This window comes from Chiloscyllium plagiosum, unplaced genomic scaffold (genome assembly GCF_037043375.1).
Source record: "Chiloscyllium plagiosum isolate Xiang-an unplaced genomic scaffold, Cpla_swu_hap1 HiC_scaffold_44, whole genome shotgun sequence".
Lineage (NCBI taxonomy): Eukaryota > Metazoa > Chordata > Chondrichthyes > Orectolobiformes > Hemiscylliidae > Chiloscyllium > Chiloscyllium plagiosum.
The window spans coordinates 6,108,297-6,131,019 of NW_028270182.1; the positions used below are offsets into that span (position 1 = coordinate 6,108,297).

The 22,723-nt window shown below is 42.2% G+C and overlaps 1 protein-coding gene across 2 annotated transcripts in view; it reads right to left on the bottom strand.

Annotated features, from left to right (window-relative positions):
• Positions 1 to 2,045: 2,045 nt before the first annotated feature.
• The window catches only part of chrne (cholinergic receptor, nicotinic, epsilon), a 31,872-nt gene continuing 11,194 nt past the window's right edge, over positions 2,046 to 22,723 (bottom strand). The window contains exons 8-12 of one of the 2 annotated variants that reach the window (XM_043683434.2): positions 22,569 to 22,683; positions 17,700 to 17,814; positions 14,638 to 14,845; positions 4,380 to 4,513; positions 2,046 to 2,702 (exon numbers count right to left, since the gene is read on the bottom strand). In XM_043683434.2, the coding sequence (XP_043539369.1) occupies positions 2,535 to 2,702; positions 4,380 to 4,513; positions 14,638 to 14,845; positions 17,700 to 17,814; positions 22,569 to 22,683 (740 nt within the window). In that variant the 3' untranslated portion in view covers positions 2,046 to 2,534. Of the gene's footprint in view, positions 2,717 to 4,379; positions 4,514 to 14,637; positions 14,846 to 17,699; positions 17,815 to 22,568; positions 22,684 to 22,723 lie in introns of both variants that reach the window. The other variant, XM_043683435.2, reaches the window with a different exon arrangement.

A 22,723-nucleotide genomic window follows, 5' to 3' on the forward strand; every position in this document is an offset into this window, starting at 1 on the left:
TCTCCTGTCCTTCAGAGTCACTTTCAATAGTCTCCTGACCACTGAGATTAGACAGATTGGCCCATAGTCTCCTTGTTTATCACTTCTTCCTTCTTGAGTAATGGTATCACATTAGCTGTCCTCTAGTCCAGTGCCACCTAGCCTATTGTCTGAGAAGAATTGAAAATTACTGCCAACACTCCTGTTACTTCCTCCCTTGCCTCATTCAACAACCAGAGATACATTTCACCCAGCCCTGGAAATTTATCTACTTATAATTCTTCCAGACCATTCAGAACTTATTGCTAATTTCTTTAATTATGTCACTGTCCTCCCCCCAGTTTCTGTACTCACATTGTCCCCCCTCACTAGTAGTAATTTTAAATCCTATGTCCTCTGCCTCCACGCATAAATAACCATGTAGTCTTTCTCTAGTTATCCTCTTACTGTAAATATATTTGTAAAATAACTTAGGATTTTCCTTTATTTTATCTGCTATTAATCTTTCATGTCTCCCTCCCCCACTCTGTTTTGCTGTCCTGATTTTCTTTTTCAGTTCCTCTCATGCACATTCTTTGAGGGCTTATGCTGTCAGTGTCTGCCATAAGCCTCCCTTTCTGTCTTTATCCAATTCTGTATATCCCTCACTATCCAGGAGTTACTGGATTTGTTGGACCCTACATTTATTGGAATGTGTTGGCCCTCTGCTCTCCCTATTCAATCTTGAATGCATCCCACTACACTGACTCATATTTACCCACAAGTAAATTTGGCAAAATGATATCTCATGGTATTAAAACAGCCTTCCCCCTAGCCTTTCCGACTGTGACTGCATTTCAAAGGTTGAAAGTTGTCACAACCTTTGGTGAGAATTGAGAGAGTAGGGTGGGAGTGATGGAGATCACTGATGAGAGCAGCTGTTGTGGGATAGAAGATTAGTAAGGCTGGGCAGGAGGTGATGCAAAGCCCTGTGGTGGCCATGTGCTGCCTAGAGTTTACAACTTTAAAATCTCAGCTTGTGACCCACTTTAGGTCCCAATCTCCAGTTAGGAAGCCTTGACATAAAATATACACCATTTGGCCCCACCAATCAATGCTAATTTCTTCTGAATAGTGAATTTCCTCACCTCAATCTTTTATCAATAGTTATGCTTTTTCCCACAAGTGGAAGCATTCTTTGTATCCACTCAGTCAAAATATTTTGTCATTTTAAACATCTCTATTAGGTCTCTCCTCTCCTGCTTTATTCAAGAATAAGAAACCTAGCCTGTCATCTTTTCTAATATACAATTGTAACTTCTGGCTGCCAAACCATCTGCCAGTGGAAACAGTTTCTCATCTACTCAGAAACAGAAATCCCCTTATAGAGTCATACAGCATGGAAACAGAACCTTCAATCCAACCAGTCCATGCCAAACTAAGTGAGTCCCACCTGCCTGCTCCTGGCCCATATCCCTCCAAACCTTTCCTATTCATGTACTTATCCAAATGTCCTTTAAACATTGCAATTGTACCCTCATGCCTTTTTTAAAACCTTTCTTCTCTCACTTTAAAAATGTGTCCCCTAATCTTGAAATTCCCCACTCCAGGGAAAAGACAACTACCATTAACTCTATCCGTACCCCTCATTATTTTATCAACTTCTATCAAACTGCCTCTCAAGCTCTGATGCTCCAGTGAAAAAGGTCCCAGCCTTTCTTTATAACTCAAATTTTCCATACCTTGCAACATCCTGGTGAATCTCTTCTGAAGCCTCTCCAGCTTGATGATATCCTTCCTACAACTGGCAACCAGAACTGGACACAGTATTCCAGAAGAGACCTCACCAACATCCTGTACAACTTCAACATGATATCCCAACTCCTATACTCAAACGACTGAAGGCAAGTGTGCCGAATGCCTTTTGAATCACCCTGTCGAGATGTGACGTAAACTTCAAAGAATTATGTCCCTGCACCCCTAGATCCCTCTGTTCCACAACACCACCCAAGCCCTTACCATTAATTGTATAAGCCCTGCTCTTGTTTGTTGTTACTTTTGAGTATAATCAGAAAAATAAATGAAGAGACGGTTGTTAAAATCTTTATTACAAGTAAGATGTCTTAAAAGAAAGTTCATGCATTTTGAAATCACACAACACCAGGTTATAGTCCAACAGATTTAATTGGAAGCACACTAGCTTTCGGAGCGCCACTCCTTCATCAGGTAATCCTGGACTATAACCTGGTGTTGTGTAATTTTTAACTTTGTACACCCCAGTCCAACACCAACATCTCCAAATCATGCATTTTGACTTCTGGAAAAAAGAACACTTATGCAACACAGTGCAGTCTTGGGGATTTTAACAACACCGGCATTAAAAAAGTCTTAATATTACATTCACATGAATTGTAGTGCTTCTTTGGGTCCCCTTGACTTTTCATTTGGGCTTAGCACTGCTGAACATATGTAAGAGTATTGGTTCATTTTAAAACGATTAAAAATGAAACGGATCAAAAACATTTGAGGTTTCCAACTAGTTAGAGGAAGGAAATTGAATCAAAGTGTGCTGTACATTAATCTGGTGTGTATTTCCTAGGATCTCCTGGAAACGGGAATTCTGGTGCTTGGTTGAAGTGCCCTGTGAGAAAAATCGTCACAGTGCCGATGGTAAAGAGGAGAAGCGCAATCCAGAAACAAGCCTTGTCGATAACCTTTCCGATCAGAATCCAGTTTTCATTCTCCTGAAAGAACAGAACTTACATTTTGTTGTTATAATTTCAACTGTTCTGGGGCATAAGTTCAGCTGTAACTAAACGCTAAAACATTGATTTAGTTATATGAAAAATAGACATCCCTTACCAGAAGCATTAAGGGATGGTACTTGCTTTTCAGGAATCAGATAGTGTATGTTGCAGACTACTGACACATACACTAGATGAAAAAGTACAAGCACAATCATTCAAAATTTACAGCTAAACTGTCCGAAATGGAAAATACTGATGACACAAAGTTGACAGGTATTTTATTGACCTGTTTTTGAACTCATTCAGTACTTGCTTAAATCAATTTGTACCTTTGTAGTTTTAAACAGATACTTTGGCAGCAGGATTCCAACTTATGTAATAAGTTCCTATTCTTCAACATCATAACCCCTTTAAAAGTATTTAATTGGATTGGAATCACTTTGAGACATCCTCAAGTTATGGAAGGTACTACATGAATGTAAGTTCTTTTGATGTTAAGAACAATTGACAGGATTGACAAGTGGCGAGTAACATTTGCGTCATACAATGGCAGTCAATCACCACCTGAAACAGCGAATTTAATCATCATCCCTTGACATTCAATAGCATTACCATCATTATTGATCGTTGACTATTCATTACTGAATCCTCTACTATCCAGAACCTGGAGGTCACCATTGACCAGAAGCTGAACCATACTACCCATGTCAGTACTGTAGCTACAAGAGCAGTCAAATGCTTGACATTTTGCAGCGCCTAAACTCCTTCCTGATTCCCCAAAGCCTGTCTATTGTCTACAAGACACAAGTTAGGATTGTGATGGAATACTTGCATGGATGAGGGAAACTATAACAACAGTTAAGAAGCTTGATACCATCCAGGGACCAGGGAAAAGCAACCTGCTTGACTGATACCACGTCCACAAGCATTCATACCCTCCAAGACCGATGTTCAGTGTGTACAAGATGCACTGCAGAAATTCACCAAGGCACCTTCAAACCCCCACAACCACCATACTGAACGTGGAAGTATATCACTGTTCCTTCAGTATCACTCAAAATCCTGGAACTCCCTCCCAAATGGCATTGAGAGTTTATCTACAGCAAATGGACTGCAATGGTTCAAGTAGGCAGCTCACTACCACCTTCTCAAAGGCAGCTAGGGATGGGCATGAAATACTGGTCAAGTCAGTAATGCTCACATTTCCATCAGTGAATTAAAAAAAAGCTCACTTAGCAATGTCAGATCTGGAAGAATGTGTAGGCTTCAGGATCAAATCACATTTGAAGCATCAGAGTAGCATGTGGAAATTCACAAGACTAAATTACAGCAACAACAATAATTTGCAGTTATGAAGCATCTGTAGCAAGTTGTCCAGTCTGCTGCATGGATACATTACCAATTTGACACCAAGCCACACGAGGAGATATTAAGATAGATCAGAGATAATTCTTAAATAAAGTCTTAAAAGATAAAGGAAGAAGCAGACAGGTGGAGTTTAGGAAGGCAATTTCGATAGGTAGCAGGACTTTAGTTTAACAGCTCATCTAAAAGATGACACATCCAACAATGTAGCATTCCTCAGTACATGCACAGGGAATGTTTGATTAGTTTGGTTTCTAGAAACCTATAATTACAAGCTTATAACCAATTGACATCCCTGCATATACTCACAGATTCAAAATCATTCTGTTCTTTTGTGCTTTTGGCAATAAAGTTACAGGCATCAACGCAGGTTTTTATGTCTGGGCCAAAGTGAGCCAGGTTTCTGTATAGATCAACTGTGGTTCCAATATCAATGTCTGAACCTGAGTGAAATGGAAATACAAAACTTATTATCTAAAAACTGCAGAATAAAAATCACTTTTTTTTTCACCTTGTATTCTCCCTCCACTGCCTCGAATGTGCAGCAGTGAAAATAATGTTTCAGCAATTTGCTAGGAAATATTTATTTACAGTATTTAGAGAATCATAACGATTTTGATCTGACACTTGAGAGGTGAATTTGAGCAAACAGGATATCCTCAGAGAGGCCCCACTCTAGCAAATTCTAGGCGAATGACTTGTGAGAAACAGAATATAGAGTCATCCCATCCCGCTCCAGATGACATCCTGGAAAATATAGAGTGCAGAGGTTCATCAGACTCTTCAGACAGTGTTGGAAGAGCTGCAGACAGAATTCAACATGGGGTTGTGGGATTTTTGGAAGGTTCTTATTGAACCATGACCTTACATGATGTGTATACACTTGCATTCAGTCATGCTGTCACTCTCAGGCATTGTAGAGCTACATGCGATGGCTGAAATTTTCTCTCCCTCTTTGCTCAATTCTCCAATATTTCAGCCAAGGCAATGCTTTGAAAGTGAAAGCCACTACTGTAATATAGAAAACACTGGAGGCATATCCTGCACAGTAAACTCCCCTCCAACAGTGATGTTACAATGTTTTGGTAATCAAGGGATTTAAGGGGAATTAGTTTGAGGGATTAAATATAAACTGGGTAGAATTCATCTGCATTCCTGAAAAATACCCCCTTTGGATGTTTAATTTCTGCATGAGTGAACAGAGGGGCCTCAGTTTAACATTTCATCTAAAAGGAAGATCTAGCAGCACAGCACTGTTTCAGCATCATACTAGAATGTTACTCTAGAATGGGATTTGACGTACAATCTCCTGAAGCAAGGGAAGCATTGAACCCCAGCTGAAACCAGCAACTAACACAATGCTGACCAGCAGCTGAAGCTTTGCAATTTGCATAACTATAAAGTAGAAACTGTTGGTATAGCTCCTAATAAGTAATACAAACAATATTTACTGACAAACATGTAGCATTTGATGTAAAACTGCTAAAAGATTTATATCTTGATTATGTTTCAGAACAAGGAGAAATTTCCTGAAGTTCCCTCATTTTGGCATTTTTCCATGTGGTCATTCACCTCTTGCTAGACATTAGATTGCAACCAATAATAAATTATTTGATTTAAATAGTGGACTATTGTGCTGAGTTAGCTTGACATGTTTCAGACGTTTCCAAGGCAAAATGCTCAGAACATTTAGGAATCCTAGCATGCTCTCGAGGAGAACAAATCTCAGCCTAGATAAAAACTGAAAGAAATGTGGATGCTGTAAATCAGAAACAAAAACAGAAGTTGCTGGAAAAGCTCAGCACGTCTGGCAGTATCTGTGAAGAGAAATCGAGTTAACTTTTTGGGTCAGGTTCCGAGGATGGGTCAACAGAGCTGATTTATCAGCAACTTCTGTTTTTGTTTCAAATTTCAGTTTAGGCCTTGTTAGATTACTGTACTGGTGTTAGTTCCCTTTCTCTACCGAAATGGAAATTGTCTTCTGCAATAATATTACTTCACTTCAGTTAGGTCACATTATCTTATGGAGAACAAGATAAAACTTCTTCAAGAGTGTTTGAGAATTTGCTGTGTTTACTCAGAATATACTGATATTTCCATAATATGCTTGAGAGAAGTGTTGGTATTCTCAGGAGTTTGATAATAACCCGCAGCACATCCCTGGAAATCTGTTAATACTCGCAGTGAGACCTTTGTAGTGTCTAGGAATGAAGTGTCTAGGAATGTATCAGTTTCTACAGGATATTCTGCAGGTGTAGACTTGGAGTCCCACAAATGGGCATTTTAAAATCATGTTTCTTTATTATGGTAGATAGCCAGTGCTGGCAAGCCCAGCACTTGCTACCCATCCAGAATTGCCCTTCATTTGAGTAACTTTTCCAATTATTCCAGGAAGGGTGTGTGGTAAGATGGGTTAGAATCAGACATGAGGGATGTCATAAGATAGGGTAGGTAGTCAAAGAAGCGCTTTTGATAAGAATTCTTGCTGGGTTTCATGGTGACAATCCTTCCAAAAAGATTCAGCGCAACTCGCACTTAACTGAAATAATGCAAGATTTGGCCCAATATTATTGTCTTTGGTTCAGGTTCATTTTTGCTTTGTTACATTCCTGGGAAATGCCTTGGGATAGCGAACTGGGTTGAAAGTTCTAAATGTAGGTAATTGTACCCATTTTCTCTCAATTATTGTGTCCTACTGCAGTCACCCTTCCAGCGTGTAATTAAGTAGGTTTCCCTCTATGTCACATGCATGTAGGCTATAGCCCCACTGCAGCAGAAATGTATCCATGATATGACCATGATGCCCTTTACAGCATCCTTTACTCATGACACTGAGAAGAGTTGCTGTTCTTTGTGACTAGATGCATTGGGCCCAGTTTCACTCTTCCGCTGTAGAAAGCGAGGGACTGTATTGGAATTTGGAATAGCCATGCCAGTGAGCAAGTAGTCCCTCTCTGCAGAAGGTCTTTCATGCCCCAGGCTGAAATACTCTCAGTTGCTTCATCAATGACCTTCCCTCCGTCCTGAGATCAGAAGTGTTCACTGATGACTGTGCAATATTCAGCACCACTGACAACTGTTCAGCAGCTGAGAAATCATGCAAGGCCCTCACGATATCCAGATTTGGACTGACAAGTGGAAGTCACAGAAAGTGAGCACTGCAGTGGCTGGAAATCAGAGTCGAGAGTGTGGTGCTGGAAAAGCATTCGAGGAGCAGGAGAATCAAAGTTTCAGGCAGAAGCCCTTCATCGGGAAAGTGGAAGTCACATTTGTGCCACACGTGCCAGGCAATCGGCATCTCCAACAAGAGACAACCATCAACATTTGACATTCAATGGCATTACCATTGCTGAATTCCCCCACTACAAACATCCCAGGGCTTACTATTGATCAGAAACTGAACTGGACCAGCACATAAATACTGTAGCTACAACAGCAAGTCAGATGCAAGGAACCCTGCAGTAAGTAACATGTCTGCTGACTCCCTTAAGCCTGTGCATCACCTACAAAATACAAATGAGGAGTATGATAGAGTACTTCTCACTTAACTGACTGAGTGGATCCAACAACATACAAGAAGCTTGACACCATCCAGGAAAAAGCAGTTTGCTTGATTAGCCCCATGTTTGTGTTCCCTCCCTCGACCACCAGTGCTCAGTAGCAAAAGTGTGTACCATCTACCATCTAAGGCTCCTTAGGCAGCAACTTCTAACTTATGACTGCTATTATCTAGATGGATAAGGGAAATAGCTACATGGGAACATTACCACCTGCAAGTTCTCCTTCAAACCAACCAACACCAATCTGACTTGGAATTTGCTGGGTCAATTTCCTGGAACTCCCTCCCTGATGGCTGTAAAGATCATATTTCTTGCTTTTTATTTTCTTGATTATGGATAAAATGGGATAAGGACCGATCCGAAACCAAGAACTATGGGAAAGAGTTGTTGCACTTTCAAAATGACTGTACCGAAACTCATTATCAGCTGTGCTTACATTTTGCTTTGCAAGCAGTTGGGTAAGAGAGATAAGGTGCCGCACCAGGGGTGTGTGTGCAGAGTGAGATTGTTCCAGAAATACATTGCTGATTGGTTTATGCAGCTGTGACCAGAGCTGGATTCCAGAAGTCATCTGCCTGATGACAATTGTCTGTCTGACTGCTGGGCACATAAACAGCTTGAGTGTTTAGGAGGGAATTAGGATGTTCAACTGTGCTATAATTTAATATTGGACAATTCACAATAGACACCGCCCAAGACTCTGACCTTAAACAGGATGTCACAAACTCTGAAGTTTAGAAGGATGAGAGGGAATCTGATTGAGACGTATAAAATTATTAATGGATTGGACACTCTGGAGGCAGAAAGCATGTTTCTGCTGATGGGTGAGTGCAGAAACAGAGGTCACAGTTTAAAAATAAGGGGTAGGCCATTTAGAACAGAGTTGAGGAGAAACTTCTTCACCCAGAGAGTGGTGGTTATATGGGATGCTCTGCCCCAGAAGGCAGTGGAGGTCAAGTCTGGATACATTCAAGAAAGAGATGGATAGAGGTGTTAAAGATAGTGGAATCAAGGATTATGGGGATAAGGCAGGAACAGGATACTGATTGTGGATGATCAGCCATGATCATAATGCATGGTGGTGCTGGCTCGAAGGGCAGAATGGCCTACTCCTGCACCTATTGTCTATTGAAATAAAGAACCAAAGATGCTGAGGATCAGAAAAAAGACAGAAATTGCTGGAGAAACTCAGCAGGCATGGTGGCACAGTGATCAGTATTGCTGCCTCAACGTACCAGGCACCTAGGTCTGATTCCAGCCTTGGGTGACTGTCTTTGTGGCGTTTGCATGTTCTCCCTGTGTCTGCTCAGGTTCCCTCCAGTGATCTGGTTTCTTCCCACAATTCAATGAGGTGCAGGTTAGCTGTGTTAGCCATGGTTTAATTATGGTGCAGGAGGTGAGGTGGATCTGGGTGAAATGCTCTTCATAGGGTCAGTGCATTCTCAGTGAACTGAATAATCTCTTTCTGCTCTGTAGGAGTTTATGATTCTGGGCTGCATTTGTGAACAGAAAGCAGAGTTAATATTTCAGGTCAGAACAAGACAAGCGACATTAGACTCGAAATGTTAACTCTGCTTTCTCTCCACATATTCTGCCAGACTTACTGAGTTTCTCAGCAATTTCTGATCTAATTTCACTTTTATACATCAATGGGCAGTTCAGTTTATGACTTTTACAGGAGCAAGTGGGAGCTATTCAGTTTCGAGCCTGTTTTCCCGTAATAGGTTAGATTATGACTGTTCCTTATGAAAGCCTTTACATTCTTATCTAATAAAATATATCACTCATTATTTTGAAACATTCAAGTAGTCCACATAGAGTCATGGGGGATGTACAGCACAGAAGCAGACCCTTCAGTCCAACACATCCATGCCAACCAGATATCCTAAGTTAATCTAGTCCCATTTGCCAGCACTTGGCCCACATCCCTCTAAACCATAAGACCATAAGACATAGGAGTGGAAGTAAGGCCATTCGGCCCATCGTGTCCACTCCGCCATTCAATCATGGCTGATGCGCATTTCAGCTCCACTTACCAGCGTTCTCCCCGTAGCCCTTAATTCCTCTAGACAACAAGAATCTATCAATCTCGGCCTTGAAGACATTTAGCGTCCCGGCTTCCACTGCACTCCGCGGCAATGAATTCCACAGGCCCACCACTCTCTGGCTGAAGAAATGTCTCCGCATTTCTGTTCTGAAATGACCCCCTCTAATTCTAAGGCTGTGTCCACGGGTCCTAGTCTCCTCGTCTAACAGAAACAATTTCCTAGCATCCACCTTTTCCAAGCCATGTATTATTTTGTACGTCTCTATTAAGTCTCCCCTTAATCTTCTAAACTCCAACGAATACAATCCCAGTATCCTCAGCCGTTCCTCATATGTTAGACCTATCATTCCAGGGATCATCTGTGTGAATCTCCGCTGGACACATTCCAGTGCCAGTATGTCCTTCCTGAGGTGTGGGGACCAAAACTGGACACAGTACTCCAAATGGGGCCTAACCAGAGCTTTATAAAGTCTTAGTAGTACATCTCTGCTTTTATATTCCAACCCTCTTGAGATAAGAGACAACATTGCATTCGCTTTCTTAATCACGGACTCAACCTGCATGTTTACCTTTAGAGAATCCTCGACTAGCACTCCCAGATCCCTTTGTGCTTTGGCTTTATTAATTTTCTCACCATTTAGAAAGTAGTCTATGCTTTTATTCTTTTTGCCAAAGTGCAAGACCTCGCACTTGCTCACGTTAAATTCCATCAGCCATTTCCTGGACCACTCTCCCAACCTGTCTAGATCCTTCTGTAGCCTCCCCACTTCCTCAGTACTACCTGCCTGTCCACCTAACTTCGTATCATCGGCAAACTTCGCTAGAATGCCCCCGGTTCCCTCATCCAAATCATTAATATATAATGCGAACAACTGTGGCCCCAGCACCGAACCCTGCGGGACACCGCTCGTCACCGGCTGCCATTCTGAAAAAGAACCTTTTATCCCAACTCTCTGCCTTCTGTTAGACAGCCAATCCTCAATCCATCCCAGCAGCTCACCTCGAACACCATGGGCCCTCACCTTGCTCAGCAGCCTCCCGTGTGGCACCTTATCAAAGGCCTTTTGAAAGTCTAGATAGACCACATCCACTGGGTTTCCCTGGTCTAACCTACTTGTTACCTCTTCAAAAAATTCCAACAGGTTTGTCAGGCATGACCTCCCTCTACTAAATCCATGTTGACTTGTTCTAATCAGACTCTGCTCTTCCAAGAATTTAGAAACCTCATCCTTAATGATGGATTCTAGAATTTTACCAACAACCGAGGTTAAGCTGATTGGCCTATAATTTTCCATCTTTTGCCTTGATCCTTTCTTGAACAAGGGGGTTACAACAGCCATCTTCCAATCATCCGGGACCTTTCCTGATTCCAGTGACTCTTGAAAGATCTCAACCAATGCCTCTGCTATTTCCTCAGCCACCTCTCTCTGAACTCTAGGGTGTATCCCATCGGGGCCAGGAGATTTATCAATTTTAAGACTTTTTAACTTTTCTAGCACTATCTCTTTCGTAACCATACTCAACTCAGCCCCGTGACACCCTTTAATTTTTGGGATATTACTCATGTCTTCCACTGTGAAAACTGACGCAAAGTACTTGTTAAGTTCTCCTGCTATTTCCTTATCTCCCATCACTAGGCTTCCTGCATCAGTTTGAAGTGGCCCAATGTCTACTTTTGCCTGTCGTTTGTTTCTTATGTACTGAAAGAAACTTTTACTATTATTTCTAATATTACTGGCTAGCCTACCTTCATATTTGATCCTCTCATTTCTTATTACACTCTTTGTTATCCTCTGTTTGCTTTTGTATCCTTCCCAATCTTCTGATTTCCCACTGTTCTTAGCCACTTTATAGGATCTCTCTTTTTCTTTAATACATTCCCTGACTTCCTTTGTCAGCCAAGGTTGTCTAATCCCTCCCCGGTTAATCTTTCTTTTTTTGGGAATGAACCTCTGTACAGTGTCCTCAATTATACCTACAAACTCCTGCCATTTTTGCTCTACTGTCTTCCCGGTTAGCCTCTGCTTCCAGTCTATTTTAGTCAGTTCCTCTCTCATGCCCTCATAATTACCTTTATTCAAATGTAACACCATTACATCCGATTTTGCCTTCTCCCTTTCAAACTCCAGACTGAACTCTACCATATTATGGTCGCTACTTCCTAAGGGTTCCCTTACTTTAAGATCTTTTATAGAGTCTGGTTCATTGCAAAGCACTAGGTCCAGAATAGCCTGCTCTCTTGTGGGCTCCATGACAAGCTGTTCCAAAAAGCCATCCTGTAAGCATTCCATGAATTCCCTTTCTTTAGATCCACTAGCAACATTATTTACCCAGTCCACCTGCATATTGAAGTCTCCCATGATCAATGTAACCTTGCCTTTCTGACATGCCTTCTCTATTTCCCGGTACATGTTGCGTCCCTGGTCCTGACCACTGTTAGGAGGTCTATACACAACTCCAATTATGTTTTTTTTGCCTTTGTGGTTCCTCAATTCCACCCACACAGACTCCACATCATCCGACGCTATGTCATTCAATACCATAGATTTAATTTTGTTCTTAACTAACAAGGCAACCCCACCCCCTCTGCCCACCTCTATGTCTTTTCGATAAGTTGAAAAACCATGGAGGTTTAACTGCCAGTCCTGACCCCCCTGTAACCAAGTCTCTGTGATGCCTACTACATCATAATCATTCACTATTATCTGTGCCATTAGTTCATCGGCTTTGTTATGAATGCTACGAGCATTCAGGTAAAGTGCCTTAATGCTAACTTCCTTATCATTAGAGATGTTGGAAGTCATATGTCCTAAGTTATCCTTGCTTTTTACTGCATTCTCAGTCTGCCTCAATTTTAAATCCGCCTGGAAACATGCTATCCTGCTGCTTAAACCTTTCCTATTAATATACCCATCCAGATGCCTTTTAAATGCTGTAATTGTACCAGCCTCCACCACTTCCTCTAGCAGTTCATTCCATACATGCACTACCCTTTGCTTGAAAAAGTTGCCCCTTAGGTTCCTTTTTGGCATTTATTTCAATGCAAGAGGCTTAACAAGGAAGGCAGATGAACTCTGGGTATGGTTAGGATCATGGGACTGGGATATCATAGCAATTACAGAAATGTGGCTCAGGGGTGGCCAGGACTGGCAGCTTAATGTTCCAGGAAACAAATGCTACAAGAAGGACAGAAAGGGAGGTAAGAGAGGAGGGGGAGTGGCATTTTTGATAAGGGATACCACTGCAGCTGTACTGAGGGAGGATATTTCTGGAAATACATCTAGGGAAGTTATTTGGGTGGAACTGAGATAAGAAAGGGGTGATCACCTGATTGGGATTGTATTATAGACCCCCTAATTGTCAGAGAGAAATTGAGAAACAAATTTGTATGGAGATTCCAGTTATCTGTAAGAATAATAAGGTGGTAATGGTAGGGGATTTTAACTTTCCAAACATAGACTGGGACTGCCATGGTGTTAAGAGTGTACAAGGAAATTTTCTGATTCAGTATGTGGATGTACCTGCTAGAGAAGGTGCAAAACCTGAGCTACTCTTGGGAAATAAGGCAGGGCAGGTGACTGAGGTGTCAGTGGGGGAGCACTTAGGGGCCAGCGACCATAATTCTTTTAGTTTTAAAATAGTGATGGAAAAAGATAGGCCAGATCTAAAAGTTGAAGTTCTAAATTGGAGGAAGGCTAGAACGGTATTAGGCAAGAACTTTCAAAAGCTGATTGGGGGCAGATGTTCGCAGGTAAAGGGATGGCTGGAAATGGGAAGCCTTCAGAAATGAAATAATGACAGTACAGAGACAGTATATTCCTGTTAGGGTGAAAGGAAAGGCTGGTAGGTGTAGGAAACGCTGGATGACTAGAAAAATTGAGGGTTTGGTTAAGAAAAAGAAGGAAGCATATGTCAGGTGTAGACAGGATAGATCAAGTGAATCCTTAGAAGAGTATAAAAGCAGTAGGGGTATACTCAAGAGGGAAATCAGGAGGGCAAAATGGGGACATGAGATAGCTTTGGAAAATACAGTTAAAGAAAATTCAAAGAAATTTACAAATACATTAAGGACAAAAGGACATGGATAGAATAAATAGACAAAGTCTTTTCCTTGGGTGGGGAAGTCCAGAACTAGAGGGCAGACGTTTAGGGTGAGAAGATATAAAAGGGACCTAAGGGGCAACTTTTTCAAGCAGAGATTGGTATGTGTATGGAATGAGCTACCAGAGGAAGTGGTGGAGGCTGGTACAATTGCAACATTTAAAAGACATTTGGATGGGTATATGAACAGGAAGGGTTTGGAGGGATATGTGCCAGATGCTGGCAAGTGGGACTAGATTAGGTTGGGATATCTGGTCAGCATGGACGGGCTGGACCGCTGGGTATGTTTCCGTGGTGTACTTCTCTATGGCTCTATGACTCTAAACCTTTCCCCTCTCACCTTAAACCCATGCCCTCTAGTTCTGGACTCCCCCACCCTAGGGAAAAGACTTTGTCCATTTATCCTATCCATGCCCCTCATAATTTTATAAACCTCTGTAAGGTCACTCATCAGCCTCCAATGCTCCAGGGAAAACAGCCCCAGCCTATTCAGCTCTCCTGACAGTTCAAACCCTCAACCTTGGCAACATCCTTGTAAATCTTTTCTGAACCCTTTCAAGCTTCACAGCATCCTTCCTGTAGGAGGGACACCAAAATTTCAAAATATCATCTGCTAATTATACCTCCTATGTTCACATCCAAATCATTTATAAAAATGACATAAAGCAGTGGACCCAGCACCGATCCTTGTGGCACACTAGTGGTCATCTTAATGACAATTTAGGTAGAACATGTTCCAGATTTTGACAACCCCTTTGTGTGAATAAATGTTTCTTCATTGACATCACTCAGTGTGACGAAATGTCCTGTGGAACTTGAAAGCCTTAGAATCCAAAAACAGACTCGTCAGCATCATTACCTGCAGTCGGCTTGTTCACTCTCTTTAGTCCATGCCTATCTCGCTGTCGTTCAAACATCAGTTCACTCCGTGGTTTTTTGAGAATATATTCCTCCGCTTTTATCATAATCCCAAAGGAGCTCCTGCGCCTTGGTTGATGTGTGTCCAAGGGATCCTCAGAAGATTCCAAGTGCATGCCCAGATAATGAGGCAGGAACTCCAGGAATACCTACAAGTAAAGCATGTAAATTAGTGAGTTTCACCTATTAATTATAAGCAGCTCCCTGTCGACTGAGACAGTGTAGCCGAAAGCCTTCAGCCTTCCAGACAATCTTCACCATCTATTTTTTTCCCCTCAGATGAACTCTCATTTGGAGTAGATTAGATTAGATTCCCTACAGTATGGAAACAGGCCCTTCGGCCCAATAAGTCCACATCGACCCTCCGAAGAGCAACCGACCCAGACCCAATCACCTACATTTACCCCGACTGATGTACCTAACACTATGGGTAATTTAGCATCGCCAATTCACCTATCCTGCACATCTTTGGATAGTGGGAGGAAACCCACACAGACACGGGGAGAATGTGCAAACTCCACAGACAGTCACCCAAGGTGGGAATTGAACCTGGGTCCCTGGCACTGCGAGGCAGCAGTGCTAACCACTGAGCCACCATGCCGCCCTAATACTAATCCAGTACTAATCCAGCACTTCAACACTTTTGCCCAAATAGCTTTCACTCTGTTCTGCACTCCCTCCTGGCCTGACGAAATGCTGAAATACATACAGTCACTGATTAGTGATTAGGAAAGAGAAGCTTCACTACATTTTACACTCTACCCCACTCTCCAATTTAAAAGCTGGATGGTTTCTTCCCTTGGGTCTGGCTAAAATAGCCATCAACAGTTTCAGGCAGTGGGACGTGGAGGGGGTCAAAATTCCCATCTGGCTTCTCTTCCACAACTACACCAATGCCCAGATGCTCTTGGAGAGAGAGAGCACATGGTGTCCACCAGCATCCTCAAAGCATTTCGCAAGAGATTACTATTGCAGGAGTTAGAGTGTGTAATCTCCCCTTCTAATACTATTTTGATTTAGTCTACCTTCATTGTTTCCTCACCTTTTTTTTTGTTTTTAATCATAGAATCCCTACAGTGCAGAAAAAGTCCATTCAGTCTGCATTGATCCTCTGAAGAACATCCCATTCAGAACCACTGCCCCCCATCCCTGTAACACTACACTTCCCATGGTTAAGCCACTTAGGCTGCACATCCCTGGGCACTATGGGACAAGTTAGCACGGCCAATCCATCCCAACCTGCACATTCCTGGGCACTATGGGACAATTTAGCACGGCCAATCCACCCTAACCTGCACATCTCTGGGCACTATGGTACAATTTAGCACGGCCAATCCACCCTAACCTGCACATCTCTGGGCACTATGGGGCAATTTAGCACGGCCAATCCACCCTAACCTGCACATCTCTGGGCACTATGGGATAATTTAGCACGGCCAATCCACTCTAACCTGCACATCTTTGGATGGTGGGGGGAAAACGGAGCACCCAAAGAAAACCCACACAGACATGGGGAGAACATACAAACTCCATACAGACAGTCACCCAAGGCTGAAATTGAATCTGGGTACTTGGCGCTGTGAGGCAACAGTGCTAACTAAATGCCCTGCTTGTCAGTGCTCATAATTTGTAATTTGGTTAATTAGGCAAATGGGTGATGTGGGGAGGGGGGGTTCTTTAAAAACAAAGAGCTAATTAAATCTGGGATCATCCCTGACTTCATTGTGCTCTACCATACCGGGAGAATCCCAGTGAATGGTTGTGTGGGCTGCAGCCACCTGGAGGTGCAGGGAAAGAATGGCCTGGGGGAATGGGTGGTACACAACTCCTTTATGGAGGTAGGACAGATTGAAAATACAGTTTCAAAAGAGTTAATAAAGAGAGGCATAAAGGCAAGCAAGCTTCGCTTGTCAAAATCATCTTACCACATGTTAGGAAACATGTCAATACCACAGAGAGGATGCAGGGAAGATATGCTGGAATGCTACAGCATTCCAGTTATGTGGAGCGGCTGGAAAAGATGGGATCATTCTCTTCAGACCTGGGAAGATGGGAATTTAATCACAGTGTTCAAAATCATGATCACCTTAAAAATAAGGCAGGATGGTGGGTGATCAAAGGACACAGATTTAAAATCATCACTATATAAAAAAAAAGAGGGATGACGTAAAATTTTTAAGTGCAGTGAGTTCCTGTGAAAGGGCAATGGAACCGGATTCAATAATATCTTCCAAAAAGGCATTGAATACGTATGTGAGGGAGATTTGTGCAATGGTTAAGAGCAGGGGTTGTAGAGCTAGTTAGACAGAGTTGAACCAAAATGCTTTCTCTTGTGCTGTAAGATTCTGTGGTATTTTAACATATCTACATGCCTGGTTGTTTTATTCAGGCTGTAAATCAGAAATTTCACTTAGAAAGGAGAGTGCTGCAGGAGGGAGCCATCATGCCCCTACTAGGATTCATAAAATCATGAGGGACATGGATAAGGTGAGGAGCAAAGATCTTTTCCTGAGGGCAGAGGTTCATAAGTAGAGGGTGTACTTTTAAGGTGAGGGGACAAAGATTTCAAAAGGACCTGAGGGGCAACTTTTTCACACAGAAGGTGGTTTGTACATGCAATAAACTGTCAGAGGAAATGGTAGATGCAGGTACAGTTACAACATTAAAAGGACATTTGGACAGGTACATGAATAGGAAAGATTTGGAGAGATATGGACCAAATACAGGTAAATGGAACTACTTTAGTTTGGGAAACGTGGTCAGCATGGATGAGTTGGACCGAGCGGTCTATTTCTATTCTGTATGACTCTATAATTAGAAAGTGGAAGTGGAATATGTGGCTGTTTATGTAGTACAGCTCCAAATGTTGGACACAGGCCGCTTGCGAGTGTGAAAAGAGTTAATGTGTTAAGTAAAACATGCAAAAAAAAGACACTCAGAGAGAAGGATATATGAAAACCCCCATTCATATTCTGTAAGAAAAACAGTTGCAAATGCTCTTACTTGTTTGATCTTCTCAGACATGCTGTGGGTGTTCGGTGTCCTCAAAGAGACATTTAGGACTATGACACAGTTTGTTACAATCAATGTACAAACAACCATTACAAATATTAAATATCTGCAAGAGAAACAAATGGTTTCGTTATCACATTACAGGTCTTGGGAGCTGGCAGTGTACAAAATGTCTGCCGCGTTTCCTACATTTCAAAGCTGACCACAGTTCGAAAGTATTTCATGAGCTGTGAAGCACCTTTAGCTATTCAATGATTGTGACAAGCTCCATATAAACACATGAAGAAAATCAGTCCAATAGTCCATAAGACCATAGTGGAAGTAAGGCCATTTGGCCCATCAAGGTCACTCCGCCATTCAATCATGACTGATCGGTATTTCAACTCCACTTACCCGCACTCTCCCCATATCCCTTAATTCCTTGCGCGATCAAGAATTTATCAATCTCTGCCTTGAAGACATTTAACATCCCGGCCTCCACTGCGCTCCGTGGCAATGAATTCCACAGGCCCACTACTCTCTGGCTGAAGAAATGTCTCCTCATTTCCGTTCTAAATTGACACCCTCTAATTTTAAGGCTGTGCCCATGGGTCCTTGTCTCCCCGCCTAATGGAAACAACCTCCCGGCGTCCATCCTTTCTGAGCTATGCATTATTTTGTAAGTTTCTATTAGTTCCTCCCTCAACCTTCTAAATTCTAATGAATACAATCCCAGGATCCTCAGCCATTCATCATATGTTAGGTCTACCATTCCAGGGACCATCCATGTGAATCTCCAGTGTTCTTTTTTTCCAAAGTGCGAGACAAGTTTTGAGAAGATTTGTAGCTCAAAGTGCAAGACCTCACATTTGCTCACGTTGAATTTCATCAGTCATTTCCTGGACCACTCTCCTAAACTGTCTAAATCTTTCTACAGCCTCTCCACCTCCTCAGTACTACCTACCTGTCCATCTAACTTTATATCATCAGCAAACTTCACCAGAATGCCCCAAGTCCCTTCATCCAGATCATTAGTATACTAAGTGAACAGCTCCAGCCCCAACACTAAACCCTGCGGGACACCACTTGTCACTGGCTGCCATTCTGAAATAGAACCTTTTATCCCAATTCTCTGCCTTCTGTCAGACAGCTAATCCTCAATCCATGCCAGCAGCTCACCTCGAATACCATGGGTCTTCACTTTACTCAACAGCCTCCCATGAGGCACCTTTTCAAAGGCCTTTTGGAAGTCTTTGGAAGATAGATGGCATCCACTGGCTTTCCCTGGTCTAACCTACTTGTTACCTCTTCAAAGAATTCTAACAGGTTTGTCAGGCACAACCTTCCCTTACTAAATCCATGCTGATTTGTTCTAATCCAACCCTGCACTTCCATGAATTTAGAAATTTCATCCTTAACGATGGATTCTAGAATTTTACCAACAACCGAGGTTAGGCTAATCGGCCTATAATTTTCCATCTTTTGTCTTGATCCTTTCTTGAACAAGGGGGTTACAACAGTGATTTTCCAATCATCTGGGACTTTACCTGACTCCAGTGACTTTTGAAAGATCACAACCAATGCCTCAGCTATTTATTTAGCCACCTCCCTCAGAACTCTAGGATGTAGTCCATCGGGGTAAAAACGAGGTAAAATTTCAACAGTTTCCTCATTTCCCCTTCCCCCACCTCATCCTAGTTTCTAACCTCCAGCAACTCGACTTGTCCGGACTTGTCCGACCTGCCCAGCTCCTTTTCCACCTATCCACTCCACCCTCTCTTCCCTGACCTATCACCTTCATCTCCTTCCCCACTGAACTATTGTACTCTATGCTACCCTCTCCCCACCCCCACCCTCCTCTAGCTTATCTCTCCACGCTTCAGGCTCTCTGCCTTTATTCCTGATGAAGGGCTTTTGCCCGAAACGTCGATTTTGCCTGTCCTCGGATGCTGCCTGAATTGCTGTGCTCTTCCAGCACCACTAATCCAGAATGTAGTCCATCGGGGCCAGGAGATTTATCAATTTTTAGACCTTTTAGCTTTGCTAGCACTTTCTCTTTTGTAATGCTGACCATACTTAACTCTGATCCTGACTCTCCATAATTGTTGGGATATTACTTCATGTCTTTCACTACGAAGACTGATGCAAAATACTTATTAAGTTCTTCAGTTATTTCCTTATCTCCCATCACCAGCCTTCTAGCATCAGTCAACCTGATTTTGCAGAACATTGCTGAAGGAGAGAGTAGTGATGCTGTCCACTATTGTCATAAGATGGGATATCTATTCCTAAACACTATGACTCCTACATGGATATTGAATGAAGATGGGATGGGATTCGGCTGAGATCTGCCATATGTTGGAACATTGTGCTCTGTGAGTCATCTCCCTCTTCATTTCAGTTTAGGGCTAATTCAGGGGAGGTGCTCAGGTTGGGGAATGCAGGTGCTAAGCAGACAGGATCTCAAGCTAGTTCAAAGTTTTCTCAAACGAGAAACATCATGAAAATATTTACAAGGATGTTGCCAGGGTTTGAGGGTTTGGGCTATAGGGAGAGGCTGAATAGGCTGGGGCTATTTTCCCTGGAGCGTCGAAATCTGAGGTAAACTTCAGAAGTTTATAAAATCATGAGGGGCGTGGATAGGGTGAATAGCCGAGGTTTTTTTTTCCCCCAGCGAAGGGGAGTCCAAAACTAGAGGTTTAAGGTGAGAGAGGAAAGGTTTAAAAGGGACCCAAGGGGCAACCTTTTTCACACACAGGTTGATGTGTGTATGGAATGAGCTGTTGAGGAAGGTACAATTACAACATTTAAAAGGCATCTGGTTGGGCACATGGATAAAAAGGACTTTGAGGCGATATGGGCCAAATGGTGGCAAATGGGACTAGATTAATTTAGAATACATGGTCGGCATGGACGAGTTGGTATGAAGAGTCTGCCTTTGTGTTGTTCATCTCTATGGCTCTGTATTTCTTTTGATTTATTATGCCAACTAGGACTCAGTGGGTAGTGCTCTGTCAAGGTCATAAAGAGTCAAGAATCCAGAAACAATCCCATTGCCAGTAATGGGTTCTGCACTGTCAAATGGATTCTCTTTCAGATGATACATGAAACAGTGTCACCAAATCTATAATTATACTGTGGTGTCATAGTGAAGCGAATAACTAGTGGATTTGAAATCCACAGAACATTAATTCAAATCCAGCTCAGGCATTTATTAATTTTATTGTTGATGGTTGAAGAATGAATATTGACCAAGAACAAAGATACCCTGCTGTACTTTAAACTCGTGCCACAGGATTTTTTGCATCTCCCTCAGGGGGCAGATGGGGGCCTTGGCTTAACATTGTCTGATGGACAGCATGTGTGCACTCCCTCAGACTGGACACTGAAGTGCTGTCCTGAAATTTCTTGCAAATCCCTGGAGTGGCACTTGAAACCATGAGCGGACTCATAGGGGTGATTGCTGCTATTACAAATAACCCTGGTTTCCTTAAAATAGGAAGGAGAGAAATCAGTTATGTGACTTCATGTGTAATATATCTGCTAGGGACAGGAAGTGATATTTTATTTTTCTTCCTGCCCCGTAAACAGGCTGCTGACATTCACTATCGAGACTTAGTTATGTAAATACAAGGAGGCTTAAGATTTAGGATCAGTGCCAAACTGCTTACTTAGGTAAGTGGAGGATGACATCTAAATCCTTTTCAGATGGGATCAGCTGTCCATTCCCAATGCTTGATACTGTATAGAGTTGACACTATTAATAAGTTCTTAAATATAATAAGGCACTGGAAATTGAACAGTTGTCTTTCCCCTTTGAGACTGGCCGTTTGTAACCTGCAATGGAAACAATTTGATTTCCAAAAGTGCTGGTTTGAAAGGGAAGAATATTAGTTTGCACAGTTCCTATCCTTCACCTTCTGCTTTACAATGCACACGACTGGATTGCTAAATCACTTCAGAGGGAATTAACAGAAAATTAAGAGGCAATTTCCTACTCTGTTAAAAGGTCGTAGCTCCAGCAGCTTTACAAAGTCATGTTCTGAGGTTAGCTCCCTGGGTACCAGATTTATTGAATTCAGGTTTATAGCATGGTGAGAATATCAAATGCCTCAAATCCTTTCATGACCTTGCAGCCCTTCCCTATCGCTGTAACCTCCTCTATCACTGCAACTTTGTTATATCTCCATTCCTTCGATTCTGATTTAGCTAGCTTGGACCCTCGTTCGGAAATTACTTCACTAAACCTCTTTGCAACTCTCTCCCCATTCGAGACTCTGCTTAAAACCAACCTCTGTGTCCAAGCCTTTGGTCACCTGTCCTAATATCTGCCTATCCTAAAATCTGAATCATATTGGCATTTCTACAACATTAAAGTAGCCATAGAAATGCAAGTTGTTTTTTTCTGTAATCTGGCATTCTCTCCTTCAAAAGGCCATGGAGCTTGGGGTACAAGTGGGAATTGCAAGACAGATTTTTGTTGGCTAACAGTACAGATGTTATATATAGTAGAGAAAAGTTGCAGAACTGTTATTATCTAGTATAAGGCCCGAAGTCTAGACAGCTCTCCTCCTATTTCTAAAGTTCCAATACAACTATGAACCTTAAGCTGTCATTGCCCTGTCAATTTACATGACTATCCCAGCAGGATCAGAAGAAAACTCTTTATTCATCCCTTACAATCCCATGGCTACAAAGACTCATTATTATGCGTAATCTGTGATTGACTGTTTCAACCAGGTTAGAACTTGATTCGTGGTTCTAACCTGTGTGTTTCGATCTGTAGCCAGACCATACCGATTGGGACTTCTGGGGAGGAAATGGTGAGGGAACCAACTCTTAACAAATTACTACCTGAAACATTACACCTGCATCACTTACTTTCCAATGAGTGGAACATTCAGTGATGTTTCTGGAATTTTCTGTGCAATCAGGAACAGAAAGATAGTCTGGGCCAGCAGGACAGAAATGGAAAGTGTACATTTTTGACAGCCAGCTATGTATAAATAAAAGGAAAATGTAATTAAATACAATAT